Raw genomic sequence first — 13,817 nt, 5'->3', positions numbered from 1 at the left:
CGGCGGTGAGTCGATCGGGGACGCGCGCAGCAGGCGCAGGAGATCCCGGGGTGAAAAAGGAAAAAGGAGGAAAAATCCTGTTCAATGGGCTCAATGTTGTTAACGTCCCCGTTCCGGCCCAACCTGAAACGAAAGAGTCCGTTAAGCCCACTGGACCCACTCCCCTCGATTCCACTCCGCATCCATCCTAGCCGTCGATCCACGGCCCCTAGGGTTACTTCCAAGCGCTTCCACACCCAACTATAAAGCTCTCCCCGCTGCGACGCTGCCGCCCCGAGAGGAGAAACCCTACCCCGCGCCGCCGCACCCCCTCGCCGCCGCCGCTTCCTCGAATTCCGGCGCGTGCCCGAGCTCCGCCAGCCGCTGCCGCCATGGTAAGCTACTACCTCCTTCGCGGCCGCGTTGAGCCGTCACAGGGTCGGTGGTTTAGTCTGACGCGCGGTCGGGGTTGGTTTTGCAGTCGCTGATCGCGGGGGAGGACTTCCAGCACATCCTGCGTCTGCTCAACACCAACGTGGATGGCAAGCAGAAGATCATGTTCGCGCTCACCTCCATCAAGGGTGTCGGCCGCCGCTTTTCCAACATCGTCTGCAAGAAGGCCGACATTGACATGAACAAGCGGTGAGTTGTAAATGGCTTTTGTCGTTGGTTCATGTAGCGGAAGTCTTTGGATCATGGCGGTAAGGTGTGCTGTGGGTCTGTTGGTGATTATACCAAGTTTAAATTGTGTAGGTTTGAGTAACAAGTCATTTGGGTTAGAATTTGAGTCTAGAGGCTAGTCTCTTTTTTATATGGTAGCTTTTGACAATAAGGTCCTGTTTGATACTATTTATGAGGAATAATTGCTGCTGTGTGAGTGATTGAATGTCTGCTGTTGGGCAGATGAATATATTCATAGGTTGATAATTTGGTGCTAGATGATAATTTCCCTTCACCAAAGTTACTACTTGTTAGTTTAGCACAACTAATTTGCCAATTTAACTGCTGTACTTTGAAGAGTAGGTCATTGTGAAACTAAAGTTTCTTTCCAACTTAACAAGTCGATTAAAACCATTGCTAACTTTATAGTGTCGTATACATGTGGCAGCAGTGCTTTCATTGGAGGTACTGAAAGTTCTTCACACTGTAGCTCTACAATCTTCAGTTAGTTGTGAACAATGTTTGTTCACATTCACTTCTATTCAATGGAGAAACATGACCAGGAAACTGTTCAATGTGTTTTGTTATCCAGAATTTCGGTTTGTTTTGTTTTCAGGTCTAGTTTGGCAAAAAATGCACTTAAATTTTGAATTTGAAAGAAATTGACAAATTGTAAATAGTATCAGTTTTCTTTCTTTTTTTTTGTTCTCTGAGGTGATCAGTGCAGTTAATCTAGGAAACTGTGGCTTCTAATGGATCAATTTGGTTTTCCCCTGGGCAAGCTTGGCAGCAGAAGATGTATTTATCTACTGATTGTTCACTAGTAGTAGCAGTCATCAGCTCAGCAGCTATTGTTAGTTAGATTCTCTGAATGCTATTTGAGAAAATGTAGTCAAGTGATTGGAAAATGTTTTTCTTGAAGAATACCTTCTGTCTATGACATTAACCATTGCATAAGTCTTGGCATTTTGCAACATTTCTAGTTTGCTCAGGTTTTGATGTACGATCGATTTATCCATGTGTGATGTTAGCTGATTGTGTCAGTAGGTTGTTACTCTTAATTCAGTTCAGCTCTAACAATTATATTTTTGTGCAGGGCTGGTGAGCTGTCCCCAGATGAGCTTGAGCGCCTCATGACCGTGGTTGCCAACCCCCGCCAGTTCAAGGTCCCTGACTGGTTCCTCAACAGGAAGAAGGACTACAAGGATGGTAGGTTCTCCCAGGTAGTTTCCAACGCCCTTGACATGAAGCTCAGGGATGACCTTGAGAGGCTGAAAAAGATCAGGTGTGTCTCTTGAAACATCTTTTGTGTATGTTGCTTTGCATTCACACAGATTCATCATCACGGCATTGTCAGAGATACTAGCTGCATTTTTTTCTACTTTAAAGTTGCTGAGATAATTCCTTTGGTTGTAGCTAGTCGTGTAATTCTGATGAAAAGCCTATTCATTTGTGTTCTAAACCTCCAGCTACTTTTTGCACGGAATATGCTCACCTATGATTTATATACCTAAGTTCTGTTGCAGCTCTCATTATATGATGACTGTCTTGTAACAAAAAAACCCCTTGTTATCCAGGAACCACCGTGGGCTGCGTCACTACTGGGGCCTGCGTGTCCGTGGACAGCACACCAAGACCACCGGAAGGCGTGGAAAGACTGTCGGTGTGTCGAAGAAGAGATAAACCCCATGTCGTGGCACACCGTATTGTCCTAGCTTGCGTCTTAAGTATCCAAACCTTTGTGCTGTGTTCTACTCGAGGATGTTTATCCCTAGGATAGATGATGAGCTGTTTGGGTTCATGAAATACTTGTAGCGACTCTTTTGGCGCCCGTGTTCCAAGCGTGGATTGAATTCAGTGTTATGTTCTGTTTCGTCTTGTTCCAAACTTCCAATTTTGTGAGGATTCTGAAGCTGGTGATGGTTTTGTGGTTGGAAAACGTAAGAGCTCGATCAAAGTTTGTGTTTGTAATGCCTTTCGTGATGTAAACCGCTCAAACAAGCACTTGTAACACCTGTCTCTAAGTCAGAGTATATAGTAATATCGTTTGAGTTAGTGCCGTTTGCGCCTGCCTGAGCAAATCGAGCAAATCGTTGTAGGCATCTGTGAGACCGCACCAACCAAATGTGGTCAAAATTTGGATGGGCGACCGCACCGCCGCCATTGCCGTAGCCGGGGATGGTCCTCCTGCACCAGCACAGCAGCTTGCTCTTCCTCCTCCCCTCCCTCTGTTTCCCTTCCACGCCGCCGTCGTGGCTGCAGCCTGCAGACAGCATCGTGGGGCCAAGCGGCGTCGGGGCTTGCGGCTGACGCCGTCGAGGGCCTCCAGCATGCCGCGTCGGAGCCTTGGAGGACACAGGGGCTTACCAGGTGCCGGCGCCATGGGCTTGCGCGGCTGGGGCGTCGGGGAGTCGCGGCACGGGCGGATTTCTTTTTCAGCATCGTTTCCTTTGCTAACCAATGTTTTGTAAGGCTACAAAAGCATATTGGAGCATAGAAACTAAGCAACAATGTGGCATGGCTGGGGTAAGTGTGGCGGATCCACTTCGAGTTAGCTTAATTAAGTAGGTTAAAGTTGCCTAACATGCGATACCCATGCCTAAGCCAAGTTAACACGAAGCGCCGTCGGATTTCATCCGATTAACCACTTGAACGGATCGAGTTAGCAAACTCACACGAAGGTGGGTGGTTCCAGAGAATACAACAAGTCCACTGAGTTAAACAACTTAACCATTTAGTTTGGTCAGAAAAACAAATCATCAGAGTTTTACAAGGTTCAAAAAAAAACAACAGAAGGTAAAACAACAAGCGGAAGCTAAACGTCGGGGTCGGACATCCCTGGTGAGGCTAACCGGGACATCACTGATCCCTCTCCTCGCCGTCCGAGGAGGGATCCCACTCGACCGTCCAACCCGGAGGGAGCTGGGGCGGCCAAGTGCCAACGGAAGAAGGCTCGGGAGCAGCAACTTCACCTGAAAAAGAAAAAGCCACAACAAGGCTGAGCTACTAAGCTCAACAAGACTTAACCGATAGGAGTGAAGCTACTCCACCTCTTCTAGACATGCAAGGCTCTTTGGCTGGAGGGTTTGTTTGCCAAAAGCACTATGTAGATCCCTATTTTCAAGTTTTAGCTCCGGTCCTAGTTCATTATGCGGTCTAAGTTTTGCAACCTATTCTAAGCAATCATAGAACCAACCAAAGATATATATATAAACATCATCAAGACCATGTCATCATCATATTCTTTCTTACTCAGGGTAGCATAGTGATCAAGCAGTCTCAAACTGTGAGAGGTAGACGAATCGATTCGAGTTCCTTAACCATGCATGGTGAACCTAACCTCACGACATCCGCGCACCCGGAGGTCGCTTCCTTTGTCGGCCTTCCCCATCAATCCCCTAACCCGTGTCGGGCCCATTTCCTTTGGTGCAAGGTTCCACAGAACCGGCCTCTGCCATTCTGTGACCACGCTTGCCACCACGTGCGACAGCTTAGCAGGGAAAACTCCGTTCCAAGAACAATGGGGCGACCGCTCATGTCTAGGTTCAATCCGGTACTAGGCTTTCTCATCCCATACTAAGTATGAGGTTAGTACTTTCAAACACTTGATCACGAACACCACCACTGTCGGGCCTTAGCAAGTTTCATAGACAGACGGGACGATCAACCGACCACCAAAGAGTTACCCAAAACCCTGCCCCGTCCATCGTCCTTACAGTTGTGACAGGAGGAAGACAACCAACTCCTACAACTCGCGAGTGACAGGAAATCACTCGACTTTTACCGCTTCCTATTTAAGCAAAGCAGCTACTCGGTCCAACAGCTAGTGTTCAGATCATGGGAAAACTAAGTCATGCATCTATGGTTCCAAACAACTCCTATACGTAAATGCACAAGCATGTTAAAGAAGGCATGCACAAGTTTGGGAACACATAGGGTTTTCATGCATCCGGGGCTTGCCTTCAAGCGAGAAAGGAGGAAGCTGCTCTTCTGCTTGGGCGGCGTCGGCTTCTGGGGGCAGGAGCTCGGCTACAACTCCTTCTTCTGGCGCCGGGTGCAGCTCGTAGTAGCCGTCGGCGAGACGTAGCTCTACACGAATGCAATGCATTAGTTAATATAGACGGTTATTTCAACAACAACACTTGCAAGTATGAGCCCAGAAACTTGCGACAAGTTACAGGAGGGTGGGGAGGTTCAAGGAGTTCGATAGAGATCAAGAGGTAAGGGTTGGAGGAAGGAACTTAGGATCGGGCCCTTAAACTAGAGGGTTTGATGTACTAGGGTCCTCAGACTCAATGCTGAAAGGCCCCCAAGTTTTACACATACACCCTCGATTCGGCGAAAAAGATACAGCTGAGCCCTCGGGCGAGGCGGAGAAGGGTCGGCGGAGCGGACAGGGTCGGGTGAGACGGAACCGGGGTCGGGCGGATAAGAGGGGTCGGGCGAAGCGGACAAGGGTCGGCAGAACAGACAGGGTCGGCGAGACGGAAAAAGGGGTCGGACGAACAGAAGGGTCGGACGAGGCGGAAAAGGGGTCGGCAGCTTACCTTCGTCTTACGGGGAAAGCTTGGGGTCGGGAAGGAGCAGGTTCGGGCGGAGGAACTGGAACACTAAGACTTGCGGCAGAGATGTCCGGCGGTGCTCCGACGGCGGCGGTGCTCCTTGTGGATCACAAGTAAGCTCTTACGCAGCACGGAGGAGCAAGCGGCTGGGTGGATTGGGGAAAGCGGTGTGGAGCGGAGAGGAGAATTCCTCAGGAACTTAGTGTGGTGGCGCGGTGAGCTTGAACAGGGAGCAAGAGAGATGGCAGCGAGGGCAAGGGGAAACTCCGGCGGGGCTTGCGCATTCCCTTTTATAGCGGCGCGGGAGTGAGAAGGGGAGCGGCGCGAAGGTCGGGGAAGAAGCAATGGAGTGCTCTGCCCGGGCGGCGATTGAGCGACGAGGGCGGTGGAGCAGGACTCCGGGGATGACGCCGGCGGTCATTGGGCACTGGCGTCAGGGCGGCGCAGGCGCGGGTTTGCCGGTGGTTGAGATTTGACGGAGGCGGGCGTCGTCGTGCGGTGGAGCTGATGGAAGTGACCGGGAAAACGACGCTAGGAACGAGGGCGCACAGGTGAGACGACAGGCGGGCTGCTGCTGCGCGGGCGAGCGCGATGTAACACTCTGTCGGGGCGGCTTCTGACAGGGCAGGAAAGGAGCTGTCGCTGCCGTGGTCGGGGTTGGCGGAGGAGGAATTGTCGGGTAGTGACGACCGGGCGGCGCGACTGTGGCGAAGTGACGGAAAAGACGGGCGACATCGGGCTCTGCGGCCGAGATCTGGCGATGTGATGATGTGTGCGGGCGGCGAGGTGCTGCAGAAAGGTTGCAGAGGGGCTTCCGCTGCGATTGGGGAGGAGGGCGCGAGAATCCATTCGGTCGCGGGCCGGAGACGAGGCGGAGCGGCGGGCGTCGGAGGAGTTGAGCCACGCGGCAGGGGAACTCTGAAGTGAGCATGCAACTCAAGTGCGCCTGTCGCGGGGGATCAGGGAGAAAAGATCTCGTGGGTCCACCGTTCAGATTGAAAGAAGGTGTTGGGGAAGACTTAGAAGAATCCGACGGTTGGGTTGGGGTCGGCGGGGTCGGAACTGGATGCCGGCGGAGAGGGGTCGGGTCTCAGGGGTCGGGACTGGTCGGGAAGTTGAACACTTAGGCTTGGAAAAGTAAGGCAGGTGATTAGGGGCTCAGATTAAGACTAACTCGGAAGATTTCGAGGTCTGTCGTCACAGTAAGCCATAAATTAGTAAGTTGGAAGCTCTCACTTATAGCTATGGTCTGGGTTTGATTTTGTAACATAAAATGCGCAAGGAAAGAGGACAACAAGAAGTTTCATTACACTGCGACTACTCAACATCAGTCAGCGGTATCAAACAAGTAAAATTTACCAACATAATCAGGTGCCACCAGGCTTCAGTGAAAGAGTGACTTCACCCATCCCAGAATTCCATCCAAAAAACACTACAGTAGTTAGCAAATGGATTGATTTTAGGGAAAACACTACAGTAGTTAGCAAATGGATTGATTTTAGGGAAAAGTTCGATTTTCAACCTCCAAGTATCGCATAAGTCTGATTTGCAACCCACGACTACAAAACCGGATAAGAAGGCCCATCCAACTGTCAAAACCAAGAAAATTTTGCCCTTTGAGTGGTTTCGAGAGTGGTTTTACATTTTCTAGAAATTTAAAAAGTTTTGATTTAATAAAAAATTATAACTAATTCATTTCAAATCCAAAAAATATGAAGTTGGTACAAAATTTTTTCTAAAAATGTAGGCTATTTGTTGATACTCTATTTAAAAATATGAAGGTGGTACCAAATATTTTCAAAAAATATGAAGTTGGTACCACAAGTTTTCTAAAAATGTACCAGCAGGCGCCGAGGCAGAGGGCCACCTCGTCATCTTGGCACTCCAAGAATCGACATGATCAACAACCTCGGTCGTGGAAAGGCTCTGGCCAACATGAACTCCTGGCGCACGATTAGCAGCTACGACCTTCGTGTGTTGTCTGGGTTGCAACTTTTACAGGCTTGTGCTGCTGTAGCAGTGCGTGCACGTATTTCCTCTGTAGGAAATCCCAAGGCATGCTTGATGCTTCGCAAAAGAAAAGCACCAAGGGCTCAGTTTTAAGTGTGTGTGTGTGTGTGTGTGTGTGTGTGTGTGAGAGAGAGAGAGAGAGAGAGAGAGAGAGAGAGAGAATTGGATCAAGCTCTCGTCAGTCATCACAAGGGCATAAAATTTGTACATGTCAAAACGCATCCAATGAACAAACCAACAACAGATCCACCTAGAACTGAACCAATCAAGGGAAGCCGATATCTGCTCCCTGCCTCCCCGTACATCTCAACCTCCAATTTTGGTGATGTTGCTGAATTTGCAGCAGCAAGAGCATCAATAGGAGCTGTTATATATTAGGGCAAGATATCCTTTATTAAAAAAATATATTAGGGCAAGATATCATCACTTAGCTAACACTCGTTGGCTCGTTGCTACTGCAGAGCAAATGACAGAAATCCATGACAACAAGCAACTCAATCCGGGGGAAGTTCCCCTGTTCCATCGATAGGCATAGTTAGAGTGAGTCTTATTTCTCAAAGAATAACTCTCCCATCCCAAATTGTAGGTCATTTTGACTTTTCTAGATTCATAGATAATTGTACGCACCTAATAGCTCTGTGTACACACGGAATGAACTAACTCGAATTTTCAGGCGGCTGACGTTACATACAGCTTTTTTCTTTAGAAACGTGTCCATTTCATCGTAGCACATTGAGTAGCAAAGTCTGCTATACAAACGGTCAGCACGGCCGCCCGGTTACGGTTAGTGGTTAGCAAAAACTCCTTCATGGAGTGCTCAAAGATTGGAGTGTGTCTCATGAATAATAAATAATAAAAAAGAGTCTTCTCGCAGTGAAAAAGATACGTGCACCGGGAAAAAAAAGTTGGATGTAAAAAAAAAACTGCTCGTCCAAAATAAGCTCGGCCCGTTTTGCTCGATCGAATCCGGCCTAGAGTCTAGTAGTGGGCCTATGTTAGGCCCAATTCGGCGTCTTATTATTTTGTTTTCATCTTCCTTTCCGACAGGTTCAAGTTCAAGTGTGTGTGGCCCAGCTGGTGCCTGGCAATGACATCGGTATTCCTATCCGTGGCTTCAAACGTTTTAAGATTCGTGCGCCAGCTGCACACCTTATCCGTCCTTCTCTCTTCCTCTCCTCTTCCTTCTCTCTCGCGCCGCCGCTGAGTCCCTCATGCCGCCGCCTCCTCCCGCGCCGTTGAGGAGTCCAGTTCGGTGGAGCGGGCGGGAGGTGGGGGGAGCGGCCGGCAGCGAGGTCGCCGCCAGGCAGGGTGATGGTAGAGGTCGGCGGGGTTAGGGTTTCGGAGTTTCGGGGCTTCCATGGCCGGTGGCCCTAGAGGAGAAGGTTGGCGGCGGCGGCGGCCCAGAGGTGATGGTGGTTCGACTGGCGGCGGAGGCGAGGCGGTGTGGGAGCGGGCAGGCCGGACAGCCGGTGGGCGGTGACCGGCGGCGGGTACGAGGAAGGCCACGAGGTTAGGAAGGGCGAGGTGGACGGCGGGGGCGGCAAGTGGAGGATCCCGGACGCGAGGTAGAAGAAGCTGGGGCGTTCATGGATCCTTGACGGGCCTAAGCCATCCACACAGAAGCCATATATGAGCTCCCTAATGACACGCCGGCCCGGGGCGCGCGTGCTGAGACTAGTGTCGTCGCGCATGCAGATCAGTCATGGCGCAGGATCACTGCTCACCGATGCCATGCCGTGCTGCTGCGCCGTGGGCCCGTGGTAGTACGCTCGCCGTACACTACAGGCAGAGGGCGCGGTAACGACTAGAACGCGGCGTGCCGTCGCTTTCATGGCGGCCGGAAAAGGCGTGCTCACCGTACGGTGAATCGGTGATGTGGTGGCTCGTACGTACGCAAAGGATGAGGGCCGGGCAGCGGCATCATCAAATTGCACACCCTGCACTGCACGCACAAAGCTGGTTGGTTGGTTATATTGATCGATGGAACAGTTGAGATGACGATGAAGTCTCGCGATCGCATTCCGTCCCCAGCCATTAGAGCTGTAAGCCTGTAACGTGCCCAAGCACCGAAGAAGCACGTACGCCACGTACAGTAGGCAGTAGCCGGCCCACATCCCCGCCCGTTTAATTCCAAGCGAGAGATCCCGGGGCGATATGATCCAGCAGGCAAGCAACCAACCGGAGACGAGACGAGCCGCGCACGCGACGTGCCTGAGCCCCAGCACGTAGCCACGTACCCCTACCAGCAGGGCCACGCTCAGGGGCAAAGGCAATGATGCCTCCATCCTAGGGCCCCGGCCGATCGGGAAGGCAAGCCAAGCCAATGGCCCGTTTGGGACCGCGGTCACCGCGCGTTGCGGCGGGGCACCGTAGATAATCCTGCCGAATGGGTCGCGGTGGGGGATCGTCGGACCTGCAATTCGAAGGTAAAAGTGAGGACACAAGATACGAATTTATATAGGTTCGGACCGCTAGAGTACTGTAATACCCTACGTCCTATTTGTGGTGTTTTATATTGCGCCCTGCACTTGGGTGTTGTTTAGTGTTAAGGATTTGGTCCTCTATTGTGGTTCTATGAGGTCTTCACCTATGTTGGTCTGCTGATCTAGGTGCTCATGTCCTCCTTTATATACTCCAGGGGGCGGGATTACTAGTCGGTTACAAGGTAAGAGTTTTAGTAGAATTACATGGTATGAGCCCTAATAGAATTACAGGGGAATTCTAGTAGGAGTTTGCATTTTTCCTTCTTTGCGGGTACTAGGGATCTATCCCCGACAAGCCCCCAAGCGCTTCATAGTCGAATGCAGCAGTCTTCGAGTACTTTTCAGATCCTCGCGAGTAGTTTAGTGCTTCTCAAGTACTTTATCTGGCTGAATCTTCAAAGTTCTTTAAATCTGCCATGAGACTAAGGTGTGCTCAAGCCCTTGATCATCTTGATTTTGTAATCTTCATTTTTGGAATGTGATATTGAGGGCGGCGAAAGTTGCACTCCATATGAAGTAGCTCCCGAGCCTTAGCTTGAATCGAAGAATTAGGCTAAGGGTCAATAAAATCTTAAATCTTATTCTTTCATCTTGAAAAAATCAATTGTTGGGTGTAGCTTATTAACCCTCGAGCCGAACGATTAAATAATATAAGGGTCTTTAGTCTTCACGCAAGTCATCATCCGAGTAGCTTTGCAGCGTCTAGCCCCCAAGCTTATGCGCTAGGTGAGCCATAGGAGCCACGTCTTGTAGTTATTAACGCTTAGCCTGAGCGTGAGAGCTAGTGGAGCTACCGAAGGTATTCCGAGTAGTAATTGGTGCTTAGCTGAGCTAAGCCATTGGAGGTACACTGAGTAGTAATTGGTGCTTAGCTGAGCTAAGCCATTGGAGGTACACTGAGTATCCTACAGAGTCGTCTCCAAAGCTTGACCTGAACAAAAAGATGCATACATTATGTAGTATATTTGTAGAATTTTGAAGATACTACTGAAATTTATTTAGTGATGAATATAAATGTAAATGAGGTGTGTCATGCTCCTATTTCGGCCATATTTCTCCCTAGTAGTTAGCCTGTTATGTTTAGGCTCTCAGTCTTTGTTTAGCTGTTGCCATTACGTGTGAGATCTTTGTCTCTGTACGCATATTGGCACTGCCATTTGCACGTCTGAGATCTTTATCTCATGTATACATTCTAGCGTTTAGGTATGACAGAAGATCCGAGAATTTCACGGATTAAGGCGTGTTCAGCTTGAGAAGATTAGTGACCACTAAGAGAAGATATAAAAAATAAGTAGTCAGTATTATGACAAAAAGAGAGCGTGATTGCGCTTAAAGTAGTCGTTGAGACTTTTCTGCCTTTTAGCGAGAAGAGCGTGTGTTGCCGTGCAAAGAATTGGTGCGTTGATAGGGTGTAGCCACTGTGAGCCTCCAGCAGTCGGTGCATCAAACCCGTGGTCATAGCCTCCATAATTCGATGTACCAAGCCCGTAGCGGAGCCTCCAAAACTCAGTACACCAAACCCGTGGCTATAGCCTCCGTAATTCGCTGTACCAAGCCCGTGGCTATCGGTCAACATACCCTAGGAGCAGTTGGTGAAATGTAGCTCTGGAGGGTAATTCCCGTCGAGAGGCGTACACAAATAAGTAGTCGGCGCATTGGCCAACCATGCTGAAAACAAGCCAGAGAAAAAATAATTATTAAAAAGATGACTTAGTTTGATTCATAGACGATTGCCGATGAAACCGTGGGGGCTGTCGATGAAGCCGCGACGATTGTTGATGAAGTTAGTCGGAGTCAATTCCGACTGGATGTTGATGGTATGACGTCCATCCTCGACTAGCGCGCCAGATGTTGGTGTTTTATACCCAACAACCTACTGAGGGGTATTCCGAGATAGGAGATTGGTTGGTGGGGGATCGTCGGACCTGGAACTCGAAGGTAAAAGCGAGGACATAAGACACGGATTTATACATGTTCGGGCTGCCAGAGTAGCGTAATACCCTACGTCTTGTTTGGGGTGCTGTATATTGCGCCCTGCGTTTGAGTGTTGTTTGGTGTTGAGGATTTGGTCCTCTATTGTGGTTCTATGAGGTTTTGGCCTCTGTTGGTCTACCAATCTAGGTATCCCTGCCCTTCTTTATATACTCCAGGAGGCAGAATTATTAATCGGTTAAAAGGTAGGAGTTATGGTATGAATCCTAGTAGGATTACAGTGAAATTCTTGGCGATCTATCCTGACACGGTGACCGCGCGGTACCGCCGTGAGCGTCCCTCCCCACCGCAACTTGCCTACGGACGAAACGCGGTCGAACCCCCGCGGTATGAGAAATCATATGAGATTTTCCACCAATACCCTCTCTCCCTCCCGTTCTTCTCTCTCGCTGCCCAGATGCGGTGCCTGCGGAGGCTGGGCGACAAGCGGGCGGGTGGTGCGGCGTGGCGCAACTAGAAGGAAGCAGGCGCTAGGTGCGGCACGGCATGGTGCATCCAGCAAGGGAGCAGGCGCGGTGGTGCCACCAGGGAGGGAGGCTTGGCGCATCAGGCGGGAAGGTGGCGGCGAGCGGCGAGCAGAGCAGGAGGGAGGCGCGGCAGAGAGGGAGTGCGGTAGGTAGCAGGGAGGGAGGGAAGCGTGGGCAGTAGGAGGGAGGGAGGTTCGGCAGCAGGCATACCAGAGGTCAGGTGGGAGGGACGGCAGCAGGACGCAGGATGAGAGGCAGCAATTGTTTCCTTCTTCCCATCCTCGGTCCACATAGTACCTCCATGGATTTATGCAGATGAGTAGTAAAATGGGTTGACAACACATTAATGAAGCTTCAATTGCGAGTAATTGATCTAGGATTTAACGGAGATGACGAATTTTGCTTAGTGCGGCCGATAGTTTTGAGGTCAGGGAAGAGGAACGCACGGAAGAAGCCTAGTGCACCGAGGAAGAAGATAGGCCTCTACTAAAATAAACAAAGAAAAAGAAAATAGAGAGATGACATGTGGGGTCACAAATAATTAATTTATTAAATTTGTGTTCTACTCCCTCTGTCCCAAATTATAAGTCATTCCAAGAATCTTGGAGAGTCAAAGCATCTCAAGTTTGACCAAAATTATAGAGAAAAATATAAAGATTTATGATATCAAATAGATATACTATGAAAATATAATTGATAAAGAATCTAATGATACTTAGTTGACATCATAAATATTATTATATTATCATATAAATTTGGTCAAATTTGAGATACTTTGACTCTCCAAGATTCTTGGAATGACTTACAATTTGGAACGAGGGAGTACAAACTTTAAAAATATTGATAAGACCATCTTCTACTCGTGCTCATGAATCAAATGAGCTATTATCAGTCACAGGAGTAAATAGATCATTTTACAATTATAATAGATAATCATCTACAAATAATTAGAGTTGTCAAACTCGTGGGTTATACATCCAGCAGATTCTCTGGACAGTCGATTATCAGATGAGCGCAATTTAACGTCGCCGGACGCCGCTGCCAGGTGCACATGTATTAGGGGTAGTACACATGTAGTAGGGGTAGTACGTGCCGCGCTGGAGTAGCCATACGATCGGTACTTATAAAATAAAGTGCTCGGCTGATCCGGCTCAGCTCGCGTCGCTTTTCGGGAAAGGCGTGGCCTACGCCGGGCACCATTTATGCCCGCCGCGCGCCCGTGGTACGGCCGGCCGGGGACCGGGCGTCCTTCCTTCGGTCCTTCCCCTGCTCGTCTCTCGCGGTCGTGGCCTGGCCCGGTGCCTGCCCCTGCACCTGGCCGCCTACTACTCTACACGTGCCCTGTGCGTCAGGCCGCGCGTTTGATTGGTTGACTAGTTGTCGCGCGCCGTGCGTGGTCCGTCATCCGTGCTCCAGCTTGCATCGCGATTTGCGAGGGGGCAAAAAATTGAAGTCCAAAAGGTTAACGGAACCTACCGAATGTCACCGTTGGATCCACCACCTCATTGTACTGGTTGGACTATCCTACCCTTCATTGAATGCTCAATTGTACTGCTGATCATTTCCTTCCTCTCCGATCTCTGTCGCCTCCACACCACCAGGAACAAGAGCCGCACGCGGAAGCCTCGACGTTGGTGGAGGTCGGGCTCCGCGCGGCTCGTGAC

General features: G+C 49.8%; 1 protein-coding gene across 1 annotated transcript; it reads left to right on the top strand.

The window, feature by feature from the left end:
* Positions 1-219: 219 nt before the first annotated feature.
* On the top strand, positions 220-2,512 carry LOC117858344 (small ribosomal subunit protein uS13z/uS13y/uS13x). Its single transcript, XM_034741400.2, has 4 exons — positions 220-374; positions 461-621; positions 1,736-1,924; positions 2,217-2,512. The coding sequence occupies exons 1-4, from the start codon at positions 372-374 to the stop codon at positions 2,320-2,322; spliced, it is 459 nt and encodes a 152-aa protein (XP_034597291.1). The 5' UTR covers positions 220-371; the 3' UTR covers positions 2,323-2,512.
* The last annotated feature ends 11,305 nt before the right edge of the window (positions 2,513-13,817 follow it).

The sequence above is a fragment of the Setaria viridis genome, chromosome 5 (genome assembly GCF_005286985.2).
Source record: "Setaria viridis chromosome 5, Setaria_viridis_v4.0, whole genome shotgun sequence".
NCBI lineage: Eukaryota > Viridiplantae > Streptophyta > Magnoliopsida > Poales > Poaceae > Setaria > Setaria viridis.
The sequence above is the reverse complement of the archived record's forward strand: the minus strand, read 5'-3'. Positions and strand labels throughout refer to the sequence as shown.